The 22,229-nt window shown below is 46.4% G+C and overlaps 1 protein-coding gene across 7 annotated transcripts; it reads left to right on the top strand.

Moving 5' to 3' along the window:
- The first annotated feature begins 1,845 nt into the window (after positions 1–1,845).
- Positions 1,846–21,965, top strand: LOC147214979 (myosin-binding protein C, fast-type-like). 7 transcript variants are annotated; one of them, XM_086140263.1, is made up of 33 exons: positions 1,846–1,994; positions 4,817–4,831; positions 5,056–5,079; positions 5,613–5,636; positions 5,717–5,737; positions 6,124–6,147; positions 8,908–8,931; positions 10,700–10,768; positions 11,842–11,990; positions 12,122–12,239; positions 12,359–12,407; positions 12,531–12,590; positions 12,665–12,834; positions 12,936–13,068; positions 15,245–15,369; positions 15,479–15,584; positions 16,246–16,415; positions 16,555–16,720; positions 16,811–16,917; positions 17,005–17,034; positions 17,111–17,253; positions 18,001–18,160; positions 18,252–18,356; positions 18,429–18,617; positions 18,710–18,844; positions 19,227–19,394; positions 19,642–19,730; positions 19,862–20,057; positions 20,145–20,284; positions 20,379–20,538; positions 20,637–20,773; positions 20,932–21,118; positions 21,833–21,965. In XM_086140263.1, the coding sequence occupies exons 1-33, from the start codon at positions 1,973–1,975 to the stop codon at positions 21,856–21,858; spliced, it is 3,441 nt and encodes a 1,146-aa protein (XP_085996389.1). In that variant the 5' UTR covers positions 1,846–1,972; the 3' UTR covers positions 21,859–21,965. The 7 variants fall into 7 exon arrangements, with proteins under 7 accessions (XP_085996389.1, XP_085996391.1, XP_085996390.1 ...); XM_086140265.1 differs by lacking the exon at positions 8,908–8,931 and having other exon boundaries at positions 6,127–6,147; XM_086140264.1 differs by lacking the exon at positions 8,908–8,931.
- The last annotated feature ends 264 nt before the right edge of the window (positions 21,966–22,229 follow it).

The following is a 22,229-nucleotide window of genomic DNA, read 5'->3' as shown; positions in this document are numbered from 1 at the left end:
ATCTGACTGAGCCGCTTAAAAAGAAAACGTATTGATGTCCCAGAATATCTCCCGAAGTTCGGCGTAAACACAATTTTTCTGTCTGATCAGCAGCGCGCAACATTTGTGCGCTCGCACAAACGTGGGGGTTACGGCAGCCTCCAGAGCTAAACCCGCCGCAAAGCGTTGTTTAAAACCGCGTTACATCTGCAAAGACGCGGTCCATCCCTTGGGATCAGAGACGACAGAGACCTTCTGCAGAAACAACTAATGTCTAAATCCTCATCCAGCCACCGGGATCACCTGCACTGCTCACACACTGAGATAGATAGATAGATAGATAGATAGATAGATAGATAGATAGATAGATAGATAGATAGATAGATAGATAGATAGATAGATAGATAGATAGATAGATAGATAGATAGATAGATAGATAGATAGATAGATAGATAGATAGATAGATAGATAGATAGATAGATAGATAGATAGATAGATAGATAGATAGATAGATAGATAGATAGATAGATAGATAGATAGATAGAATTGAATAAGTGAATAAGCGCATAAGAATAAGGGATGGAAAGAGAGAATAGGAATAATAACAAGTATAAGAAAAAATAATAAGAATAAGAGTAAGAGAATTAGAAAAATAATTTCAATAAGAGAATAAGACCAAAAAAGTAAGAGTAAGAGTAAGAGTAAGAATAAAAGAATTGGCTTATAAGCAAATAAGAATAAGAATAAGAATAAGAATAAGAATAAGAATAAGAATAAGAATAAGAAATGAGAATAAGCATATAAGCGAATATGAATGAGAAAAAGAAAAAGAAAATAGGAATAAGAATAAGCAAATAAGTGAATAAGCGAATAAGTGAATAAGACTAGGACTAGGACTAAGACTAAGACTAAGACTAAGACTAAGAATAAGAATAAGAATAAGAATGAGAATGAGACTAAGACTAAGACTAAGAATAAGAATGAGAATAGGTGTATAAGCAGATGAGAATAAGAATAAGCGTATAGGTGTATAAGCGAATATGAATAAGAAAAAGAAAACGAAAAAGAAAATAGGAATAAGAATAAGCAAATAAGAATACGCGAATAAGTGAATAAGAATAAGAATAAGAATAAGAATAAGAATAAGAATAAGAATAAGAATAAGAATGAGAATAGGTGTATAAGCAGATGAGAATAAGAATAAGCGTATAAGTGTATAAGCGAATATGAATAAGAAAAAGAAAACGAAAAAGAAAATAGGAATAAGAATAAGCAAATAAGAATATGTGAATAAGTGAAAAAGAAAAAGAAAAAGAAAAAGAAAAAGAAAAAGAAAAAGAAAAAGAAAAAGAATAAGCAAATAAGAATATGCGAATAAGTGAATAAGAATAAGACTAAGAATAAGAATAAGAATAAGAATAAGAATAAGAATGAGAATAGGTGTATAAGCAGATAAGAATAAGAATAAGTGTATAAGCGTATAAGCGAATAAGCGAATAAGCGAATATGAATAAGAAAAAGAAAAAGAAAAAGAAAATAGGAATAAGAATAAACAAATAAGAATAAGTGAATAAATGAATAAGAAAAGGATTAAAAATAAGAATAAGAATAAGAATAGATAGACAGAAGCAGGAGGTCGTCACGGGTCGCTTGGCTGTGTTTTGAGTTTCGTCACAGCTCAGGAGTTTGGATCTGCCCGGCGCTAAAGGTTTGATAGCGTTCACCTCCTCCTCCTCCTCCTCCTCCTCCTCCTTCTCCTCCACCTCCTCCTCCTCCTCTTCCTCCCCCCACGGCTTCTCGGCACGTCTGATGTGACTCCCACTGGAAGCGTGGATGGTGTCGTCAGCCTGCCCCCGAGCTCGGCGCTCACCGGACTGGGCGGGAGGCTGGAGTGCCAGGAGAGCTTTGAATAACACAGAGAGGAGAAATAAAAAGGAATAGGCGGCGCGAGCCCTCAGTCTTCCAGGAGCAAAGAGAAGACGCAGGAATAACCATGCCCGAGAAGGTCCCTGAAGGTACGAGCTCAACCCTCCGACTTTAACCCCATTGAACTCTTTCCCCGGGCGACTTATAGGTGGGGTGGGATTTTCAAACGTTTTATTAATCGGGCTGATTATGATGATTCTCAAAGCGAGCTTGTTCTAAATGTAAAAGAGCGGCCGGCTGGAGGTGCAGGTTCCTGGGACGATTAAGTCGCGCAGGGCGGTTTGAAGTGTTTCTATGACGACAGGAATTAAAAAAAAAAACAATATCGGTGTTGTTAATTCGGTTTGCAGCCACTATCAGGCCGTAAATCAGCGGGCGGCCAGCTGACGCCCCCCCCCCCACCCCAAAAAAGCGGGCGGCGTTCAGTGGCCGCCGCCACGTAACAGGAGTTTAGTAGGTAAATCTTGCCGCCGGCCATATGAGCGCCGGCTATATGTGCGGCGCAGAGGGCCCGGCTAACGTTTCATTGAAACCGAGAGGCCCGGCGTTATTTACTGCGGCTAAAAGACTCGCCTGCAATTCAATACCAACAATGCAAAATCACTCATTTTTCCTTTTTTTTTTTTTTTTTAATTATTCAAAAAAAAAAATGTGATGATTTTTCTCAGAGGTCACTTTCTGGCTGCAGGACGGGCGACCTCCGAATCCTGCGGCCGACAACGCCTGATTATGATTTGTTTTTCAGATTACAAGTAATCACAATTTTTTTTTTTTAAATTTCAAGACGAGTGGGCGCGTCCTGTTTTTGTTCCGACTCCCGCTCTGATATCGCACACACTCCCTCGGATCCCGTCCCACCTTGTTCTTTATCTAATTTTAAATATTGTCTTTCGCCGAATCCTCGCCGGAGTCTCTTAAGCTGGGCCGTAAATCTTTTATTTTTATCACAGACCCATAACAAGGCGCATTTATTCGCCATATACAGCCGCGGGGTGGGGGTTTATCTGCGCGACGTGGATACAGTTCCACTTGCCTTACTGGATGTCTGCGCCGCCCACCGCTCCCTCCTCCGCCCCTCGCTGACGCCGCCCGAAGCCTCGGAGAAATTATCTGTTTGAAAAGAGAAAGTGCCGTTAGCCCAGAGCCGCGCGGTCACTTCTTATTTTATTACAAAAACCTCATCTGGCATTTGAAAATAACCCCGGTTGACCCCTGACCTTTCACATTTTTATCTATTTTCTTCTTCCTCATCATCTGAGACGCCCCCCCCCCCCTTTTCAAATCCTAATCCTAATCCCCCCCCCTCCCATGCTGTATAATCTGCCACTTTCACACCGCGGGTGTGGAAAGGGTCAAATGCTTGAAAACCATATATTTTGGGGAAAAATAAAAAATAGAGCAGTAGCTTGGATTAATGGAGGAAAACATATCTGAAAATGTGCAAACCTCTGGAGCTGTTTGGGTTCAGATTTGGAAAAGATTGACAAGGTGAATGAGATGATCTCCTTAAATAAGATACATGGCCGCTGGCTATGGTTCCCCGAAGTGGCTCCCAATCACACACACATATTATGTGTTTTAATTTATATCTCTGCAGGGCTTCTTCCATTTAGTGCCTCTTCGATCAGAAACACACACACACACACACACACACACACAGCAAGCTATAGGTGCTTGGGATCCGGGGTTTGGGGGGTTTGGGGGGTCTGATCTGCTCGGAGCCACGGAGAGCCGGGGTTTAGCATGTTAGCGCTAATGTTTACCCTCCCCGTGCCCCAGCCAGTATGTTTATATTAGTAATATAGTAATAATAAATAAGAAACCGTGAGATCAGCTGTCTGCCGGTTGGAGCTTAAATTAAAAAGATACATATTTCACAATATGAATAGGAAAAAAAGCCGCCCTGTGACCATACCTTGCACAAGGCATTTCTTTTATTTCAATTTTTTTGTATTTTGCATTCTATTGCAGATATTGTACATGGTCATTTTTTATTCGTAGCAAATCCTTTATTATTATTTATGGCTATTATTTACTACTCATATTATCAATGTTGTTATTCTTATCATTATTTGTAATAATAATGATAATAATAAGTGTTATAATTATGGCTATTGTTATTATAAATAATACTAATATAATCCTTTATCATCAATCCTCTATATCATTTTTTTAACTTATTTACTACTATTTTTACACATTTATACTCCGTAATGCTGCTGTAACAAGAATTTGCGGGATCGGTAACGTCTATCTTATCTTATCTTAAAAAGAGTGGAGGGCGCAGCAAAGCAAGCCAGATCAGCTTTGCCTGACTATTCAAGGAAACTATTTGTAACTTAAACGTGGCCGGGCTCCACCGGGGGGTCATAAGACACCGTCCCTGGCCTTTCCCTGCTGCTCTGACCCCACCCGGCCCCCCGAACCCCCCCTTTGGAGACACTTGGGCAGATGGGTGTATAATATGTCTCCTTTTCAGTCGCAAATGTTGTTTTACCAGATTTAGGCCCTCGGCCGCCCCTCCCTCCTTCCTTCCCCCCTCTGGCATCAGAAGCCCCGGGCTGTCAGTCATACCCCGAATCCCTAATGTGTAAAGTAATGGCGGAAAACAGGATCCCCTCCGAGTCCCGCGAGGGGTCAGAGGTATCCCTTTCGCGGATTCGTGCCAGAGGTTATTCAGCTTTATGAAATCTTAAAGGCGAGACATTTTATAGTATGGATCCTGTTTCCCGGGGAGGAGGCAGGGTTTCATGCGCCGCTCATTCCCGGCATAGGAGTTTTATTTAGAGCAATATGTTATAGGTAAATATTAACTTATAATCGAGATGTATCGATTTATAAGCGGCGGGGTATGTCCGCCAAGCACGTCTCGTGTTCCTAACTGTGTTTATGTTCTGTTTCCTGTCGCCAGCGAGCCCCGAGGAGGGTAAGTCAGCTGCCGGCCGCCGCCGCCGTCGTTCGCCCGCCGACCTTTTGTGCCGACCATTATCGCACGGCGACGTGATAATAGCTCTCGAGTTTTCACGTTCGCCCAAGCGACCCGCGGAGGTCCGGCGGCGTCGGAGTGCGACGTAGCGAAGCCGCGTAGCTTTTCGGACGCCGATTCGTGTTTCTCACCGCCGGCTGTCGTATTATTTTCCCACGTTTTAGCCACAGAGGAGCCGGCGGAGGAGGGTGAGGGACCAACCATCTTATCTTCCCCTTCTTTTCAGCTTAATTGATTTTTGAATGATTTAGCCATTCAAAAAAAAAGGTGTTCACATGTGAGGTTTGGACTGAAAAGTGCACTGGAACTAATCCCGAAGGTCGGGCCGCCGATTGTGCGCAAGGTTTTTTGTTGTTTTGGTTTTTTTTTTTTTAGCCCGGATGATTAGATTGGATGGAGATGGTCGGTGTTCGACGTGCTACTTTGACATGGAGTGTTTGCATCACGACAGCATGGAGGAGGTCCTCTTCGTCGCACATCTGCACATATCACCTGTTTGGTTTTTCTTCACCGGGTTGCTGTGGAGGAGATCTTCCTGTTTTTTCTTTTGGGGGGGGGGGGGGGGGATAGGGAGCATGAGGAGAAGACCAATGTGATGCACCATCTGGGGGTTCTCCCGCATGAGAAGGATCGTGACGGAACCCCTGCAAGAGTCACCCGTGTTGTTTCGGTCGAATTGAAACGTTCTGACTCCATTAACCTGAAGCTCTTCTTCACCCAGCCCCCCAGCAGCAGGAGGAAAATGGTACGTTCCTCTTTCACGCACCCCTCGCCTCGGTTTCTCGTGGCACGATCCCGGCTAATATTTGAATTGTCCTCCCGTAGAGTTGCCCCCCGCGGACGGAGGTAAGATGGAACGCTCCGGTCCGACGCGTCCGTCCGCATAATCCCACGAATGTATTCACGTCCGCGTGCATACATGGCGCCGCAGCGTGGAAATCTTCCCCGTCCCAGCATGACATTAGAAGTGACCTTTCCTTTTGCAGGTGGCCGATCTAACGTGACGATGTATTTCGTTCCCCCCCGAAATACACGTCTGTTTTCTCCCCTGTTTCCCTTTTTTCGACGTGCATCGATCCGAGAACGATCGCGGAACTAATTCTGTAGTACGTGTTGTGTTTTGTGCGCACGTATGCGGACGACACGCCGATCGTCACGGCGACGTTGCATGGAGTCTCGAAAATCGAACGTCGCGTTTCGTCCCTCAGTCACGTTTGCTTCCTTGTCCACAGCAGATTCCGAAGCCGACGGGGAGGGTAAGGCACACCTTTGTTGACAACTGACATTTACGTAAAGAAAAGTATGGTTTGAGATTGTTCTTTTTCTTATATATAACATGTATTATGTGGTAGTCAGGATGTCACATAATATAAGGAGTGTTCAGTGAATCCTCCACCCTGGAGATCCTTATTTGAGATCATGTTGATGCTGACGTTTGGACTGAGAGAAAAGGCGAGGTTAAGATAAATAACACAAGAAAAACTAGAACAAATCTAGTTAAAAGCCAAGGCGTAAGTGGAGAAAATGCATCAAAACAGTTTCGGGGAGTTTCCGGCTGGATGTTTTCGGCATGACGGGATGTCGGGTTCGCCAAAGCGAGAGTCGTATTTCGCTCGGTGGAGGAAATCGGCGTAACCGAAGGCAAACGGCGCTCATTAAGGCTGTTTAAAAAGGCGATGTGCCTTCGGAGGATCCCGAGGGAGGCTCTGCTCGCTAAAACACTCGTATCGTTATACGAATCCCCCCCCAAGAGCCTGAAACCGAGCGCCACCGTCATTGGCCCGGGCGCCAAATCTAAGAGCGGAGGGGAACGTGGCCAACTCGGACTCTCCGGCAAACTTGCAAACGCTTCTTCTTCGGAATCCGTGGACGACGGTACGTTTCCGCCGCTACGGCGATCCCTGCGATGAAACTCGCACACAGCTGCGGCGCGACTGTAAAAGTCAGTTGTCGAACAATGGCAGCAGCTGCTGACATACCGCGTGTCATCTGACGGGCGGTGGTTTCTGTTTGCCCCTCGATTTAACATTATCCCCCCCGCTAGGAAACCGCCGAGGCGGTGGAGTCATCCGAGAAATCACGAGCACATCAAACACGCCTCTGAACGGCAGCCCGGCAGCAGCTTTACGACCCGTCTTATATCTTCTCCGGTCCAAGGGCACGGGGAGGGTCCGCCACGTGGACAACACATGGGGCAAAACAAGACAGAGAATAAATGAAATGAAATGAAATGAAATGAAATCAAACAAATTTATAAATATACATAATATACTGTATATGATAAAGAATAAAGAATCAGATAATATAGGATAGGAAGACAATAGAATTAAATATAAATAAAATAAAATAGTAAGTAAAATAAATATAAATTACATACATATATATATATGTATATATATATGATGTGTAATGAAGTATAAAATCAAATAAGAATAGAATAGAATAATATAAAAAAAATGATAAATTAAATTAATATAAATATATCATTATACATAATATGCTGCATAAAATATAGAATAAAATCAGATCAGACAGGATAGGAAGACAATAGAATTGAAGAGAATAAAAATAAAGTAGAATAAATATGAATACATAATACAAGAATGAATACAAGACCTTATAACACTTTATAATCTTGACACTATAGTTTTATTTGTATTTCTTATCCGCCCCCCCCCCCCTTTTTTTTCCCACTGTTTATACAATTTCCTACTATTATATATTATTGTTATGTTTTACTTATTACTCTGGCACAACAATTTCCTTCGGGATAAATAAAGTTGTTCTTCTTCTTCTTATTCTCTGATTATATAGATTATATTATGTATAATAAATAATAAAATTGGATAAGAATAGATAAGAATAGATAAGAATAGAAGATTAGAAGAATAGAAGAATAGAACACAATGAAATGAAATTCAATTAAAAATTAAATGAGAAAAGATTGGAATAAAATGAAATAAAAATAAATATCTTATATATATAAGAAAAAATTAAATCAGATAGAAGGCATTGGAGGGCGGAGGCGTTATCCTCGGGAGCAAACAGCCTGAAAATTCAACCTCCCCTTTCAAATAAATGTGCTCTTTGCTTTTTGCCGGGAGAAACTTAAAGGGAGTTTTACTTAATATTTCATCAGAGAAAAAAAAGAAAAAAAGAAAATTCAACTTCCTCAGCGGCTCATTTTGGGATTTGTCTCTTTAATGACCTTTTTTAGATGGCGTGACAGATCGGCGGGATGAGCAACCTTTGGATTGGCCGCTCAGTCATTCATTCATTTATCAATCTATTTATTATTATTATTTATATTTATCGGGATAAATTTAAACAGATTTTATTGCTATATATGTATTCATTTATTCAGACTCAGTCAAAGTCGACCCACTGATTTTTGCACCCCCGATCACAGCTGCTGCTATTTTTTTTTTTTTTTTTTTTTTCGCTGAGCCGGGACTTCCCATAATAAACATCCTGTTGAATGAAGGGCGCCGCGAGGTCACGCCGGCCGATCTCAGCCCCGTGGGAATATTCGGCCGTGTTTCCGTGACGACCGTCATCCACGGAAACGCCAACTTCTCCTGGCTCCTCGTCACGATGACAGATTGAGCGTTGTTTTTTTTTTTTTGTTTCCTTACGATATATGAGGAAGATCTGACCTCCCGTCATCCGTCATTTCATTCACCGGAACTCCAGAAATCGTTGTTTTTGGCACTCGTGCCCCCTTGTCCGCGCAATCGGTCCAAAGGGAAGCCGTCAAGGTCATTTCAAATGCCGACGCATCCTCGGTTTGCCGATTAAAAGAGCGGTAATCCACTCCCGTGATTACTTTTCTCTTTCCACAAACTACCTCTAAAAGCAAAAGAATGACCATTACTCTCTTACACTTTTGCGGTGCGTAATCCTTTCGCCGAATGACCGTTGCCGTTCACCACGAGTTCTTATGGCGACTTATGGCACAGTATAACTCCAGATGTTATACTTCCATCTGTTAAACACGGGATGTTTGTGTTTCCCAGCTGTGACAAACCCTGCGGCGGCGGGTAAGCATGAGGTGGCGGCCCGGACAGAGGCTCCGCCCCCTGCATGCCCCTGTGATGTTCACGTATCCGTATGCATTCAGTGTTTGGTGCCTGGCCATGAATATGTCGTACCTGTGACTGTCTGGAACGCGGTTCTCTGATGAAACGCAGATTAGTTACAGACAAATACCTCCAGGATTAGACAGAGATCTCCATCTCCATCTACATCGGGGGTGTCAATCTCATTTTGGCCTCATTTGACCGGCAAAATCAGAGCGTGATAACCTAGAGTTAACATTAAAACAACATTTTTCCTTTGTTTTAGTGTAAAGGAGAACAGGTGAATGATAAAAATCTTCATATGTAATGAACTGTTCTCTTATATGTGACGAAAAATCTGAGATTCATGGAGAAAATTAAGTAAAATGTCAACCACACTGTGCCTAAGTTGTGACTTCTCAGTTCTTCATGCATTTTCTTGTATTTTTCTCCATGGCGAGTCTCATGGTTGCACCTAAACATGCAGGTATATTCTACAAAAATGCTGTTTACAACCGCATTGCTGCCATCTGCTGTAAGTTGTGAGTTACAGTGTTGTGTCGTTGCTAACGCAGATGAAAACAGTGCGGCCCTAGCAGACAATATAGGAACTGCGTTTTTATTCTAAAAAACAGAGTTCATGATTTTCGTGTATTTTTTCAAATGGTAGATTTATTCCACGGGCCGGATCGGACCCCTCTAGCGGGCTGGTACCGGCCCGCGGGCCGTACGTTTGACACCCCTGATCTATATTAGCATCAATCTCAGAGTGCATTCTTGGGAGCTTTGCACCTCGGACAACATAATCCCGCCGAGCGGCGGGCCGCGGTCGACTACAACCGCGACAACCGGACTTCCAGTTTAGCGATTAGCTTTGACATGTAGATGGACGAGGGGAGACTCATGTAGCGAACCTGGAAGGAGGACAACAATCACTCTGCGGTGAACATCAACACGGCGCTCCATCACGCCTGGAGATTCACCGATGACTTCCTGAGCGCCTCGAGACCACGTTGGGATATGGCGTCGGAAAACCCGAATGCACCCGAACCGCGTCCCGCCCGTTTTCCTTTCCGACTGTGAACAGTGGTTTGCTCCGCGTCTGTTTTTGTGTTTGTTGCAACAAAAACAAAAAAAAAAACACCCCGGAAAGTCTCGTTTTGTTACGTTTACTGTGCTGCTGCAGTTCTTAGTCGCGCCTCTATCACGTAAAACCGACTTTTGACGGTATCTAAAACGAAATCAGTCATCGCTAATTAATATTTCTGCAGAGCGTCTTTCCGCGGCTGCAAAATAAATCAACGTTTACACAGAAGAAGACGTAATGTTTGGTAAACCGCACCTTTGTGATTCCAGAAGCGTCGCGTCGAGAGCCTCGTTTTTCATCCTTATCTATCATTTCTCGTTCTCGTTGCGGAAAGACGGGGACAAAGTTTACTCTCGAACCCACCCTCCATTTTTTCCCATCGCTTCCTCCGTCACATTCGACGGGAATATAATGCGGCCTTTTATTCGCCGCTCCGGCGAACGGAGGCGGCAAAGAGCTGCGGAGTTGTGTTTTATTGTGAATGTTTCTGTGGTCTACGTCCTGGGTTTTTTTTATGACTATTTACCTTGTGGTTGTGACGTCCTGTGAGGTTCCCGGTTCCGGTGGCGTCTCTGTGGATTGTCGCACCCCATTAACTCCGTCGGGCGAAAAGGAATCGGCGTCGTGAAGAACCGATCTCATTTACGTATCCTTCCTTTCCAGAGGTCGGCTCCACCGAGCTCACCGGGCTCTTCGTGGAGAAACCCGCCGACTCCATCTGCGCCACCACAGGTCGGTCGGAAGAGCAAAATGTTAATGGGTTAATGAACGAGTGTTTATTTGAATTGATTCAATTTCAGTTTGTTCATTTTTTTTAAATTTCAAGATTATGGCGAACTTGTAACATCTAAATAGAACGTGTTCAAATATTGTTGTGGCGCCGGTAAAAGGATGCCAACACACACACACACACACACACACACACACACACACACACACACACAGAGGGACGACATTTTTGGTTTGCTGCCGGTGGATAGTTTAAGTTTTTTTTTTTTTTTATTACATTAGATTACATTAGATTGCATTTGGCAGACGCTTTTATCCAAAGCAACTTACAATAGAGGACATAGGGACTGCAAATACACTTGCAAATACACGAATATAAATACAAGAAGGACTCAAATAGGCTATTTTGAGAGTATTTTGCTTAAAAATAACCTTCTATAAAACTTATTTTTTTCACAGTTTGATATGTTTTGTTGCATGCAGAAATGTAATTTTGTTTTCCCTACAGATGTTCATTGATTTTTAAAAAAATGCACCACATATTTTTGTTAGCATAGCATAAAGACAAAAAAATAGATAAAATAGATTAAAAAAAAATAGATAAAAATCAGATGCCTCGTTAATTTATTTTAAATGTCAAAAGTGTTTCCTTTCCTTTTTTTTTTCATGAATACAAAAAGGACTCAAATAGGCTATTTTGAGAGCATCTTGCTTAAAAATAACCTTCTATAAAACTTATTTTTTTCACAGTTTGATATGTTTTGTTGCATGCAGAAATGTAATTTTGTTTTCCCTGCAGATGTTCATTGATTTTAAAAAAAATGCACCACATATTTTTGTTAGCATAGCATAAAGGCGAAAAAAATTGATAAAAATCAGATGCCTCGTTAATTTATTTTAAATGTCAAAAGTGTTTCCTTTCCAAACGGAAGTTGCCGACCTCCGGGTTATTGGAACTACTTTTCTGTTACATGCATGACACCTTTAAGGGATTGGCGGATTGATACGGTTAAAGAGCATCAGTGTCAAAATCCAAAAATTTGCAAAAATCACCGACGGCCGTTCCCCTTCGGCAGGTGCGGATCTCACCATCATTGCCAAGGTGGACTCCACCACGCTGACCAGGAAGCCCACCATGAAGTGGCTGAAGGGCAAGTGGCTGGACCTCGGCAGCAAAGCCGGGAAACACATGCAGTTCAAGGAGACGTACGACAGGAACACCAAGGTGAGCGGAAAAAGAGGCAGATATGAGATATGTTTCCCAGCCAGCACGCGGCGTGAAAACATTTCCAGAGAAGGAAAGCGAAGGGATTCGGTTTAAAGAAGTGACGTGAACCTGGTCTTCTCCCGTCCAAGATCTACACCTACGAGATGAAGATCATCAAGGTGAAGGCCGGGGACGCCGGCGGCTACAGATGCGAGGTGACGGCCAAAGACAAGTGTGACAGCAGCACCTTCGAGATCTCCGTGGAGGGTGAGGGAAAGCGGACCTCCGACATGCCGAGGGCACCGGCGCTTCCAGAGGAGCCCACACTCATCCGTGTGTGTGTGTGTGTGTGTGTGTGTGTGTGTGTGTGTGTTTTCTCATTGCAGCTGCACATCAGGAGAGCCAAGGGGATATTCTGTCCGCCTTCAAGAGAGTGTGAGTGACACAATACACAAGAGGGAGAGGCGCTTGTGTGTGTGTGTGTGTGTGTGTGTGACGATACACACTTTCAGATGCTGTTAGTACACACTGTCCACATGCGTGTGTGTGTGTGTGTAGGGATGCCGGGGAGGATGAAGGAGACCTGGACTTCAGCGCCCTGCTGAAGGCCACCAAGAAGTGAGGAACCTCCCGCTAAACGTGTTCTTCTCACGACACGGATGTTACACGCCTTCCTCTCTGGATCCCGACAGGAAGAAGAAACCGGAGAAAGAGGAAGTGGAGATCGACGTGTGGGAGCTGCTGAAGAGCGCCCATCCGAGCGAGTACGAGAAGATCGCCTTCCAGTACGGCATCACCGACCTGAGGGGCATGCTGAAGCGTCTGAAGAAGATGAAGAAAGTGGAGCCCAAGCAGAGCGAGGGTGAGTCGGGCCGCGGGCGGAGGAGGGGAGGAAGGACGGAGGTCTGAAGGACGAGGAGAATGAGCGCAGGCGGCGGCGGCGTGTTTTCCTCGTATCTTCAGCGTTCCTGAAGAGGCTGGAGTCCTGCTACACGGTGGACAAGGGCAAGAAGATCGTGCTGCGCTGCGAGGTGGTCGATCCCAACACGCAGGTCAAGTGGCTGAAGAACGGCCAGGAGATCAAGGGCTCCGCAAAGTACGTGCACACACACGCACACACACACACACACACACACACACACACACACACACATTACATTTGGCAGACCCTTTTATCCAAAGCGACTTACAATAGAGGACATAAGGACTGCAAATAACATTTGCAAATACAAGATGCACAAGAAATATACAGAACAGTAAGCTTGTTTTTTTTTTTGTTTTTTTTTTGACAAAGACATACACAAACGTACACACACACACACACACACACGCACCTCGCATAGCCTAACTTGGTGCCTAACCTGATCTGGGGCATCAGTGCAGTAAAAAGTCCTGAAAGAGAAAAGTTTTGACCTGTTTCTTGAAGGTTGAGAGAGATGATGCTAGTCTTGTTGCTTCCGGAAGTTTGTTCCACCACTGAGGTAGTAGAACTGAGAACAGTTTTGCCTGAGATCGCTTAGAGCGAGCAAAAGGCACACACACACACACACACATATATACACAAACACATACACGGGTGTATGAATTAAATAATGCAAGAACTTCTACGAACATCATAGGATGTCCACGGAGGTTTTCCTCCATCCATGCAGGTCAGGGTTGATCGGGGTAAATCTGTTGTCATGACAACCAGAGTTGATTTCTAAGCAGTTCCAAGAAATGTCCGGCTTGAATCTGCTTCTGAGATCTGGACACGTCCAAAGAATTGCTTTTTGCATTCCCGCATGCGCTGAGGAGACCACGGGGACCTCCAGCGTGGAGGTGGATCTGCTACAGCGTCCACGTTCTGCTTGATAACCGTGGACGATGAGACGGGTTGGAGTGGTTTTATCTCCTCGCCGTGTAACCCGGCAACCCGGCACTCATTTAGTCCAGAATGTAGATGTTCTTGTGCGAGACTTGGAAACTCCTGTCAGGTCCAGCTGGCCAGAAGAGCTCAGGCCTCTTCGTCGTTCCATTTCCCGCTGCGTCCGACCATTCAAGAAGAAGGCGGGTGACCGCCGTAGTTTCTAAACATGGCGCGCCGCACGTGGCGAGATGTACCTGCAATGGGCGGGGCTTATGAACCCCACCAATCACAGAGCACCTAGGAGTTCCAATCGCAAAACGACGTGAGAAAGAGGCGTTTCGCTCGAGAAGGAAAACTGATAACGTCGGGCTCATCGGGATCCCTGCCTTTGGTCTAAATATAAAGGTGGAATTTGGTTTGAAAATCTGCATCTAAATCATTTGTTTCGACCCGCAACAAGTTCTGGCGCCGTTAGTTTCGGGTCCGACCTCCTGCCCCCTTCCTGCACGCACATCAAGGCTTCGGCTCCGGAAGGAAACGCGACGCCAGAGACGGAGCCGAATCACCGTCGGGAGCCCGTTTCATTTCGACGAGAGTTTAGAGGAAAGCGATATCCGACCCCCCCCGCGACCCCGACTCGTTCATGTTTATCGGGCGGCGAAATGGAAAATCATTTCATTTCCACCGCCGGCTTTTAATCACCCGCCTCAGATGGACCTGACGGGCAGGCGATTTAAAAATACAAAGTTAAAATTATCCGCCGTGCTTTGGACCCACGCCGCATCAACACATTTTATTTTTAGCCGATCACAAGGAGCCTCCCCGGGGGGGAGGAGCTCCGGCGGGTAACGCTGACAAGATGTCTTCTCAGAAGCCGAGTCCTCGTCCGAGCCTCCGACGCTCCCGTTGGTGCATTTAAGATCTCCGAGTCCCATGTAACCATGGAAACAGAAACGAAAAAAAAAAAAAAACACTAAATATAATCGGTATTTCCATGTGCTTTCAATGCAAAGGTGTGCAAGGGTGCCGCCACCGAATCAGAAAAAAAAAAAAAAAAAAAAAAAATTTAAATACAAAAACAGTTTTGAAATTTAAGTGATAAAATGGGGAGAAAAAAAAAAAAAACTCACGCTGATTCTGCAATTTACAAATCAAATTACTGTAAATTATTTTATTATTTATTCACTTATTTACAGGATTTCTGTCGTATGGTAAGGCTATTCGTAAGGAATTTCAGATTTAGTCGTAACTTTTAAGCACTCCAGTTGCGTGACGTCTTGTAAATTAAAGACGATGGCGTTCGATTTTGTTTTCTCTGCGTATGTAAATATAAAAAAATCTCGGGTAAAGACAGAAAGGCGGCTTGTTCTGGCGACAAACATCAACCGACCCGGTATCTTTGTGTCCGTCTGTCCGCTCGAAGGTACGTCATGGAGGCAACCGGGAACGTCCGAACTCTGACGATCAACAAGACCACCCTGGCCGATGACGCGGCGTACGAGTGCGTGGTCGGAGACGACAAGTGTTTCACGGAGGTGTTTGTCAAAGGTACGCCCTTTTCTTTGCACCCTGATCTAAAAACACGCAGCAGAAATCACTACGGCAAGTTAGTGGACCGCGAGGTTTCTGCTGATTTGGTTGTGTCTTTTCAATCCAGAGCCTCCGGTAACCATCACCAAGCTGATGGACGACTACCACGTGGTCGTCGGGGAAAGAGTGGAGTTTGAGATCGAGGTCTCGGAGGAAGGCGCCCACGTGATGTGGTCAGTACGTCCGGCGAGTATTTGCACGAGACGTTACGGCGAGCCTCGGGAGTTACTTTAATACCTGTTTCCTTTGTGGATAAACCCGATAAGACACACGACGGCAATGCTCGGGATAAGTCCTGGCTCAGAGCGATGGCATGTATGTGCATGCTCTACAAATCCCCGCGAGGCGCCGTAAGCCTCGAGTTGGGGTCGGGTGTGCGTACGCGGTTGCTCTTCTCTCCGAACGCCGTCGCACTTTTCAATTATCTGTCTCGGCTTGACGGGGAGAGGGTGCGGAACCTCATGAATCTCATTTTGCGGACTGGCTGGCTGATTTTCTTTGGCAAATATATACGTTTTCGGAAAAGCCCGAGTCGCGGTACTTCATCGCGAAGTTATTCGTCGTCAAAGACGTTAGGCGCATCGCTTAGCGTCGCCCCGACAGTTAAAATATGTAGCGCTCTTTTTGGAGTTTTCCATTGATAAATACTAAATCCATTCATATTTTCCATTTTTTTATTCCCATATTTATTTTTAGCTCTGTGGGAATAGTGGTAGTGTTACGCCGAGGCCCGAAAAATTTACATCAGATCCGGCGTGTCTGCTACTACCGCACGTTAAATATTTAGCGGCGACGGATCTCAAAGAGACGCCCTCATTCGTTATTCATCTCCAGGTTCTTTGAAGATCAAGAGCTGGTGAAAGACCATGATTCCACAAAATATCGCTTCAAGAAAGACGGGAGGAAGCACACGCTCATCATCCAGGAGGCCACGCTCGATGACATCGGAATGTACCATGCCTGGACAAACGGAGGGCATACCAAGGGAGAGCTGGAGGTGGAAGGTACCGCTCCAATTTCTCTCTCTGGCCTCCATCGGTTTGCCCAAGGGCTCTTGGCAAGCAAAGTGTTGTCAACATGCTACCGTAAAACCAAAAACAACAATGGCCTCGAGCATTCTCCTGTGGTTCTCCTGGTGTTCAGAGAAGGAACTCGAGGTGCTGCAGGACATCGCTGACCTGACGGTGAAGGCTGCCGAGCAGGCCATGTTCAAGTGCGAGGTGTCTGACGACAAGGTCACGGGCAAATGGCTGAAGGACGGTGTGGAGGTTTTGCCGAGCGAGCGCATCAAGATGAGCCACATCGGAAGGTACGGGGAACAGATAGCGTGATGAGGGCGATGCAAACACCCTGTCCGTCTTGATAATGATGCACATCTGGCATCTACCGTAACTCCCAGGTTTCACCGGCTGGTCATTGACGATGTGAAGCCGGAGGACGCCGGAGACTACACCTTTATCCCCGACGGATACGCCCTGTCACTTTCCGCAAAACTGAACTTCTTGGGTGAGTGAAAGGATCCACGCAGTCCTGTTGGGAGTTTGTAGCTCGTCAGTTTACCGAATGGTACCCACTCTTTCCTCTCTCGTGCAGAAATCAAGATCGACTACGTGCCCCGGCAGGGTAGGTGAACTCCAAGCGCTATGTGAGTAGTCTATCGATGGTACATTCATTGAGACATCTGTCCACCCGTCAAAAGATCCACCAAAGATCCACCTGGACACCACCGGGAACATGGTCTCGCAGAACACCATCATCGTAGTGGCCGGCAACAAGCTTCGCCTGGACGTGGAGATCTCTGGGGAGCCAGCACCCACGGTTGTTTGGTCCAGAGGAGAAAAGGTTAGTATCGTCAAGAGAGAAGTTTTTAAGCACTACCAGAATAAGGCAGTGCTGAAAGTACCACAGATCGGATAAGGCCATCGTGTTGCAGAAAGGTATAGAAGATGGAGAAGGGACCGTGATGTCTGGTTTCTCAGAGAAGACCAGAAGCAGAGTTGGAGACGATGAAGATGTAGCGATTCACGTTTGGGAGTGAAGAGGACCAATATGTGCTGTCCTCGGATGATCTGCAGATAAAGTCAGACCGAGATGGTGTGGATGTGGACAGGGAGGGGACGGTGAAGATCTGTGTAGAAGGATGCTGAGCTTGAAAGTGCCGTTACAAGAAGCCTGGAGGAAGAACAGAAAGGGCAAAGGAGAGAGGACATGAAGTTAGAGAAGAGGATGCAGAGGAGATGGTTAGATGGAGATAGATGATTGGCTGTGGTCCCTGAAGGAAGAAGTCCAAAGGAGAGGAAGAAGAAAATTATAGCAACTGCAGACTGAGGACGAACTCTGTATCTCTCTGTGAGCACTTGATTAGGATCTTCAGGCTTTCGTTCCAGCAGAATTTCTCTTCAGTCCACTCCAGTGCCTCTCGAATGCCCTATGGGTTCCCCTCCCTGGTTGCCGCCACTCTGGCATACGTGAACGCCGGTCCTTCTTACCCTCAAACATCTGCAGTCGGTCCCGTTGGACTAAAACGTGCCATTAGCATCTGGCGGGCGTCGTCTCTGTGCCTACGAGCCGTGACTTCTCGTTTGCCAGGTGATCACGGACGACGCCGGACGAGTTAGGGTGGAGACCAAGAAGGACCTGAGCTGCTTCATCATTGAAGGAGCCGAGAGGGAGGATGAAGGCAACTACTCCATCGTTGTCACCAACCCCGCCGGGGAGGACAAGGCGATGCTGTTTGTGAAGATCGTAGGTAAGAGGCAAAACACCGACGTCCTCCAGGGGAGAATTTGAAATTCAAAAGGTCTAAGTAGCATTAAAGCTAACGAGCGTTTTTGTTTCAGACGTGCCTGACGCTCCCGAGAACGTCAAGTGCGTAGGAGTGGGAGAGGATACCGCCACTATCGTCTGGGAGGCGCCTAAATTCGATGGGGGCGCACCAGTCAAGGGTACATCATTCATCAAATGAAACCACCTCTGTTTCCCGCATCATCTCACCCACCCTGCTTCCCTTCCGTTAGGCTACCTCATGGAGAGGAAGAAGAAAGGCTCCTCCAGATGGACGAAGCTCAACTTCGACGTGTACGAATCGACTACATACGAGGCGAAGAGGATGATCGAGGGCGTCCTGTACGAGATGAGGGTGTTTGCCGTCAACAGCATCGGCATGTCGCAGCCGAGTCTCAGCTCCAAACCCTTCATGCCCATCGGTACTTTCCCTTTAACCCCCGCTTAGAAACAGCTTCCGCGTATCCGGATCTGCTTCCGAGCAAATTGTTGTTTTTTTTTACGTCGACCTCAGCGCCCACAAGTGAGCCGACTCGCCTGACGGTCCACGATGTGACGGACACCACGTGCACTCTGAGGTGGCTCGCTCCCGAGAGGATAGGGGCCGGAGGCCTGGACGGCTACATCATCGAGTACTGCAAAGAAGGAGGTGATAAACCCCTGGTTGTAACATGAGATGTTTTATGATGAGTTTTTCGTGGAACACTCAAGCTCAAATAGTGATATCCATTTGACAATTAAGAGGTTTAAGAAGTGCCACTTTACTGCTAGCCTCTTGTGCAGCACTCCACCAGATACAAACTTCCCGTGTACTCCACCCTGATATGTGCAATAATACTTCAACCCCAATATTCTTGGAAAACATGAGACTTTGAGCCAATTAATGGAATATGCCTCGCTTCTGTACATTTAATCCCCTCCGAGTATATTTAGTTTTTGGATACGTCTGTATATCTGAACCGCTTGTATGCTAATTTTGTTGCATTGCGCTCTAAAATGCCAATAAAGCGTCTCCATTTCTATTTCCGCAGAGACCGAGTGGACCGCGGCGAACCAAGAACTGTGCGAAAAGCAAGGGTTCGTGGTGCGTAAGCTCCCCGTCGGAGAAAAGATCAACTTCAGGGTGGTGGCGGTAAACATCGCCGGGCGCAGTCTTCCCGCGACCATGTCGCAGCCTGTCACCATTCGTGAGATCATGGGTGAGTCACCAGGGGTTTGCTTGTGGACAGATGTGCTTAGGCTACACTTCTAGCTGGTGGAAAAGCTCAAACTATATGATGATTTTGGACTGTGGTGCCATCAGTGTAAATTACCCAACACCTAGGAGTTGCCTGATCCTTCACGATCCAGTGCTCTTTGAAGAGCTACAACAATTTCTGGAGTCCTTTAAGAAAAAAAGAGAACGCAAACCCGCACCCGTCTGACCGAAACGTCACGGCTTTTCAGAGCATCCCAAGATCCGCCTTCCTCGAGAGCTGAGAACAAAGTACATCAGGAAAGTCGGAGACAAGATCAACCTGACCATCCCGTTCCAGGTAAGCTCAGCTCCGCTCTGCTCTTTGGGTGGTTTGATTGGTTTTTGAGGGAAACCAGAATCGGGATGTTCTCCCCTAAATTGTCCGGACACCACATGCCAAGTAAATGACCCCTCGCTTGTGTCCCGCAGGGTAAACCCCGTCCTGTGGCCACCTGGTTCAAGGAGGGTCAACCCGTTGATCCAAAGACGGTGAACGTCCGTAACTCCAACGTGGACAGTATCCTGTTCATCCGTTCAGCGGAGCGAGAGCACTCGGGGAAATACGAGCTGGTCTTAAAGATTGAGAACATGGAGGACAGGGCCACCATCGAAATCAGAATTATCGGTAAAGCCGACATGAATCGCCGTCGGAGTTTACCTTAATTATCGTCCGATGTGCCGAAAGCATGACGCCGACATTTCATTCGATCAGAAAAGCCCGGGCCTCCTCTGAACGTGAGGGTGACGGACGTCTGGGGCTTCAACGCCGCCTTGGAATGGGATCCCCCGACAGACGACGGCAACTGTGAGATCACCGGATACTCGATCCAGAAGGCGGACACGAAGACGAAGGTCTGCGGTTTGGTGATTTCAGCTGACCGTGATATAGACGTGCATCCTGTTCTTCAAACTCACAAAGCGAACGTGATCCCCCTCCAACCTCCAGGAATGGTTCACAGTCTACGACCACAACAGGCGGACAAACTGCACGGCTTCGGATCTGATCATGGGCAACGAGTACCATTTCCGGGTCTACAGTGAAAACCTCTGCGGCCTGAGCGAGGACGCTCGCATGAGCAAGAACACGGCCGTGATCACCAAGACGGGTACGTCTCCGGTGTCTACGGGGGGTAAATATAGTGTTTTACACGCCTGCGGCTGATCGTAGGGGTTGACAGAGTCTTCCCGCTCCTCCTCTCCGAAGGCCTGCAGTTGAAATCAAACCCCTACAAGGAGAAAGACATGTCCTGCGTGCCTAAGTTTACTCAGCCCCTGGTTGACAGATCCGTGGTGGCTGGTTACAGTACCGCCATCAGCTGTGCTGTCAAGGGCTTCCCCAAGGTAAGCGTTAATGGAGTCACCATCCGGCGCGGCGGCGCTCGGAGCCACTGCAAATCTATTTCGTGTTCTCCAAAACCGGGCCCCGGCGTTCTTAAACGCTAGCTGATATCTCACCGGTTGAAATTGTGATCAGCTAATCTGCCTCCTCCACGTCGTAGCCCAAGATCACCTGGATGAAGAACAAGATGATCATCGGCGAGGACCCCAAGTTCCTGATGCAAAACAACCAGGGCGTGTTGACCCTGAACATTCGCAAGCCGAGCACCTTCGACGGGGGCAAATACTCCTGCATGGCGGTCAACGAGCTGGGGCAGGCTGAAGTGGAATGCAAGCTAGATGTCCGAGGTAACAACGGGACCTCAACAACAACACCGACCGCATATTTCTAAAAGCCATCGGTGGCGGTGATGGACATTTTATGACTTACGGCACTCCTGTAGATGAAGGAGTGAAACATTGGGTAAAAGCAACGTCGACGTTTAGACCGCTAGCATCTGTCAAGGAGCCGCTAGCCAGCTGAGTTTCATTTCAAAGGGTTGTAGAAGCAGCGACTCACATTTCTAAACGCCTTATGAAGCGTCGTAGAAGCGGGAACGCAAAGCTCACGCTTTAGCATCTCATTGAGCCTCACCTCGGGGTCACCGCCTGGCTTTTGGGGCGGCAACCACCGTGGTTACAGAGATACAGAGGAGCTCAGGAGTGTAAGACGTTGCCTCTGAGGTAGGAGTCCATCCAGTATATGAAGTATCTCTCCAACGTTCTGAAGCTTCTTGCCATAACGGGCATACTCGGCAGATCGCAGAGACGTCTTTAAAAGGTAATATTGGCTCTCTGTTGTTAAGTCCCTTGTTGTTTTATGATCCCATCTGTTTCCCGCCTGCATGCTTCAGTTCAAACCCCTACAAGGATATTTTCCGATCCGGAAGAGCAGATTTGTGCCTCGAATCCAAACTAGCGCCGTTTCAGCCTCATCCATCCGAACTCCCCTGATTCTGCTTCTCGTCTGAATTAAACCCCTTCCTGTTTTCCTTATTCCTCTTTTTTTCACCCCCCCAACAGTTCCCGTCGACCCGAACAAGGAGTAGGAGTTCCGGGGGGAAGATGGTGGAAAATGAGCCGACCAACGACGGAAACGGGGAACGTCGGCGGAAGAACTTTCGTGTGTGAATCTAATAAAGTTTAGAGATGTTTACCGGGGACTTGGGGAATCTGTCGGTTCATGATGGTTTTACTTGAACTATCACTCACACACACCCGAAAACCGATATATAAGATGACACATGAAGCATACCGTGCCATAATAAGGGCTTATAAAGGCGACTTTTTGCGAGTCTTTCAAAGTACACCTCCCTGGAGTAAGACGCTGTTCTCCGGTGAATCTCCACTCCAATGCTAAGCAACAGCGCCACTGCCAGGACGCCCAGCGCCACTGCAAGGGCTGCTGTGACACCTGTGG

This window comes from Fistularia commersonii, chromosome 33 (assembly GCF_037954325.1).
Source record: "Fistularia commersonii isolate RoL2024-O1a breed Wild chromosome 33, RoL_Fcom_v1.0, whole genome shotgun sequence".
NCBI classification, from domain to species: Eukaryota; Metazoa; Chordata; class Actinopteri; order Syngnathiformes; family Fistulariidae; genus Fistularia; species Fistularia commersonii.
Note: the sequence above shows the minus strand (reverse complement) of the source record. Positions and strands in the feature narration are given on the sequence as shown.

What these genes read in the sequence shown, in the direction of transcription:
- LOC147214979 (XM_086140263.1), top strand. Translation starts at nt 1,973, where the DNA reads ATGCCCGAGAAGGTCCCTGAAG. An exon ending in GCTGTTTGTGAAGATCGTAG is followed by an intron (nt 18,161 to 18,251) that starts GTAAGAGGCAAA and finishes TTTTTGTTTCAG; the next exon opens with ACGTGCCTGACGCTCCCGAG. An exon ending in CACCATTCGTGAGATCATGG is followed by an intron (nt 19,395 to 19,641) that starts GTGAGTCACCAG and finishes ACGGCTTTTCAG; the next exon opens with AGCATCCCAAGATCCGCCTT.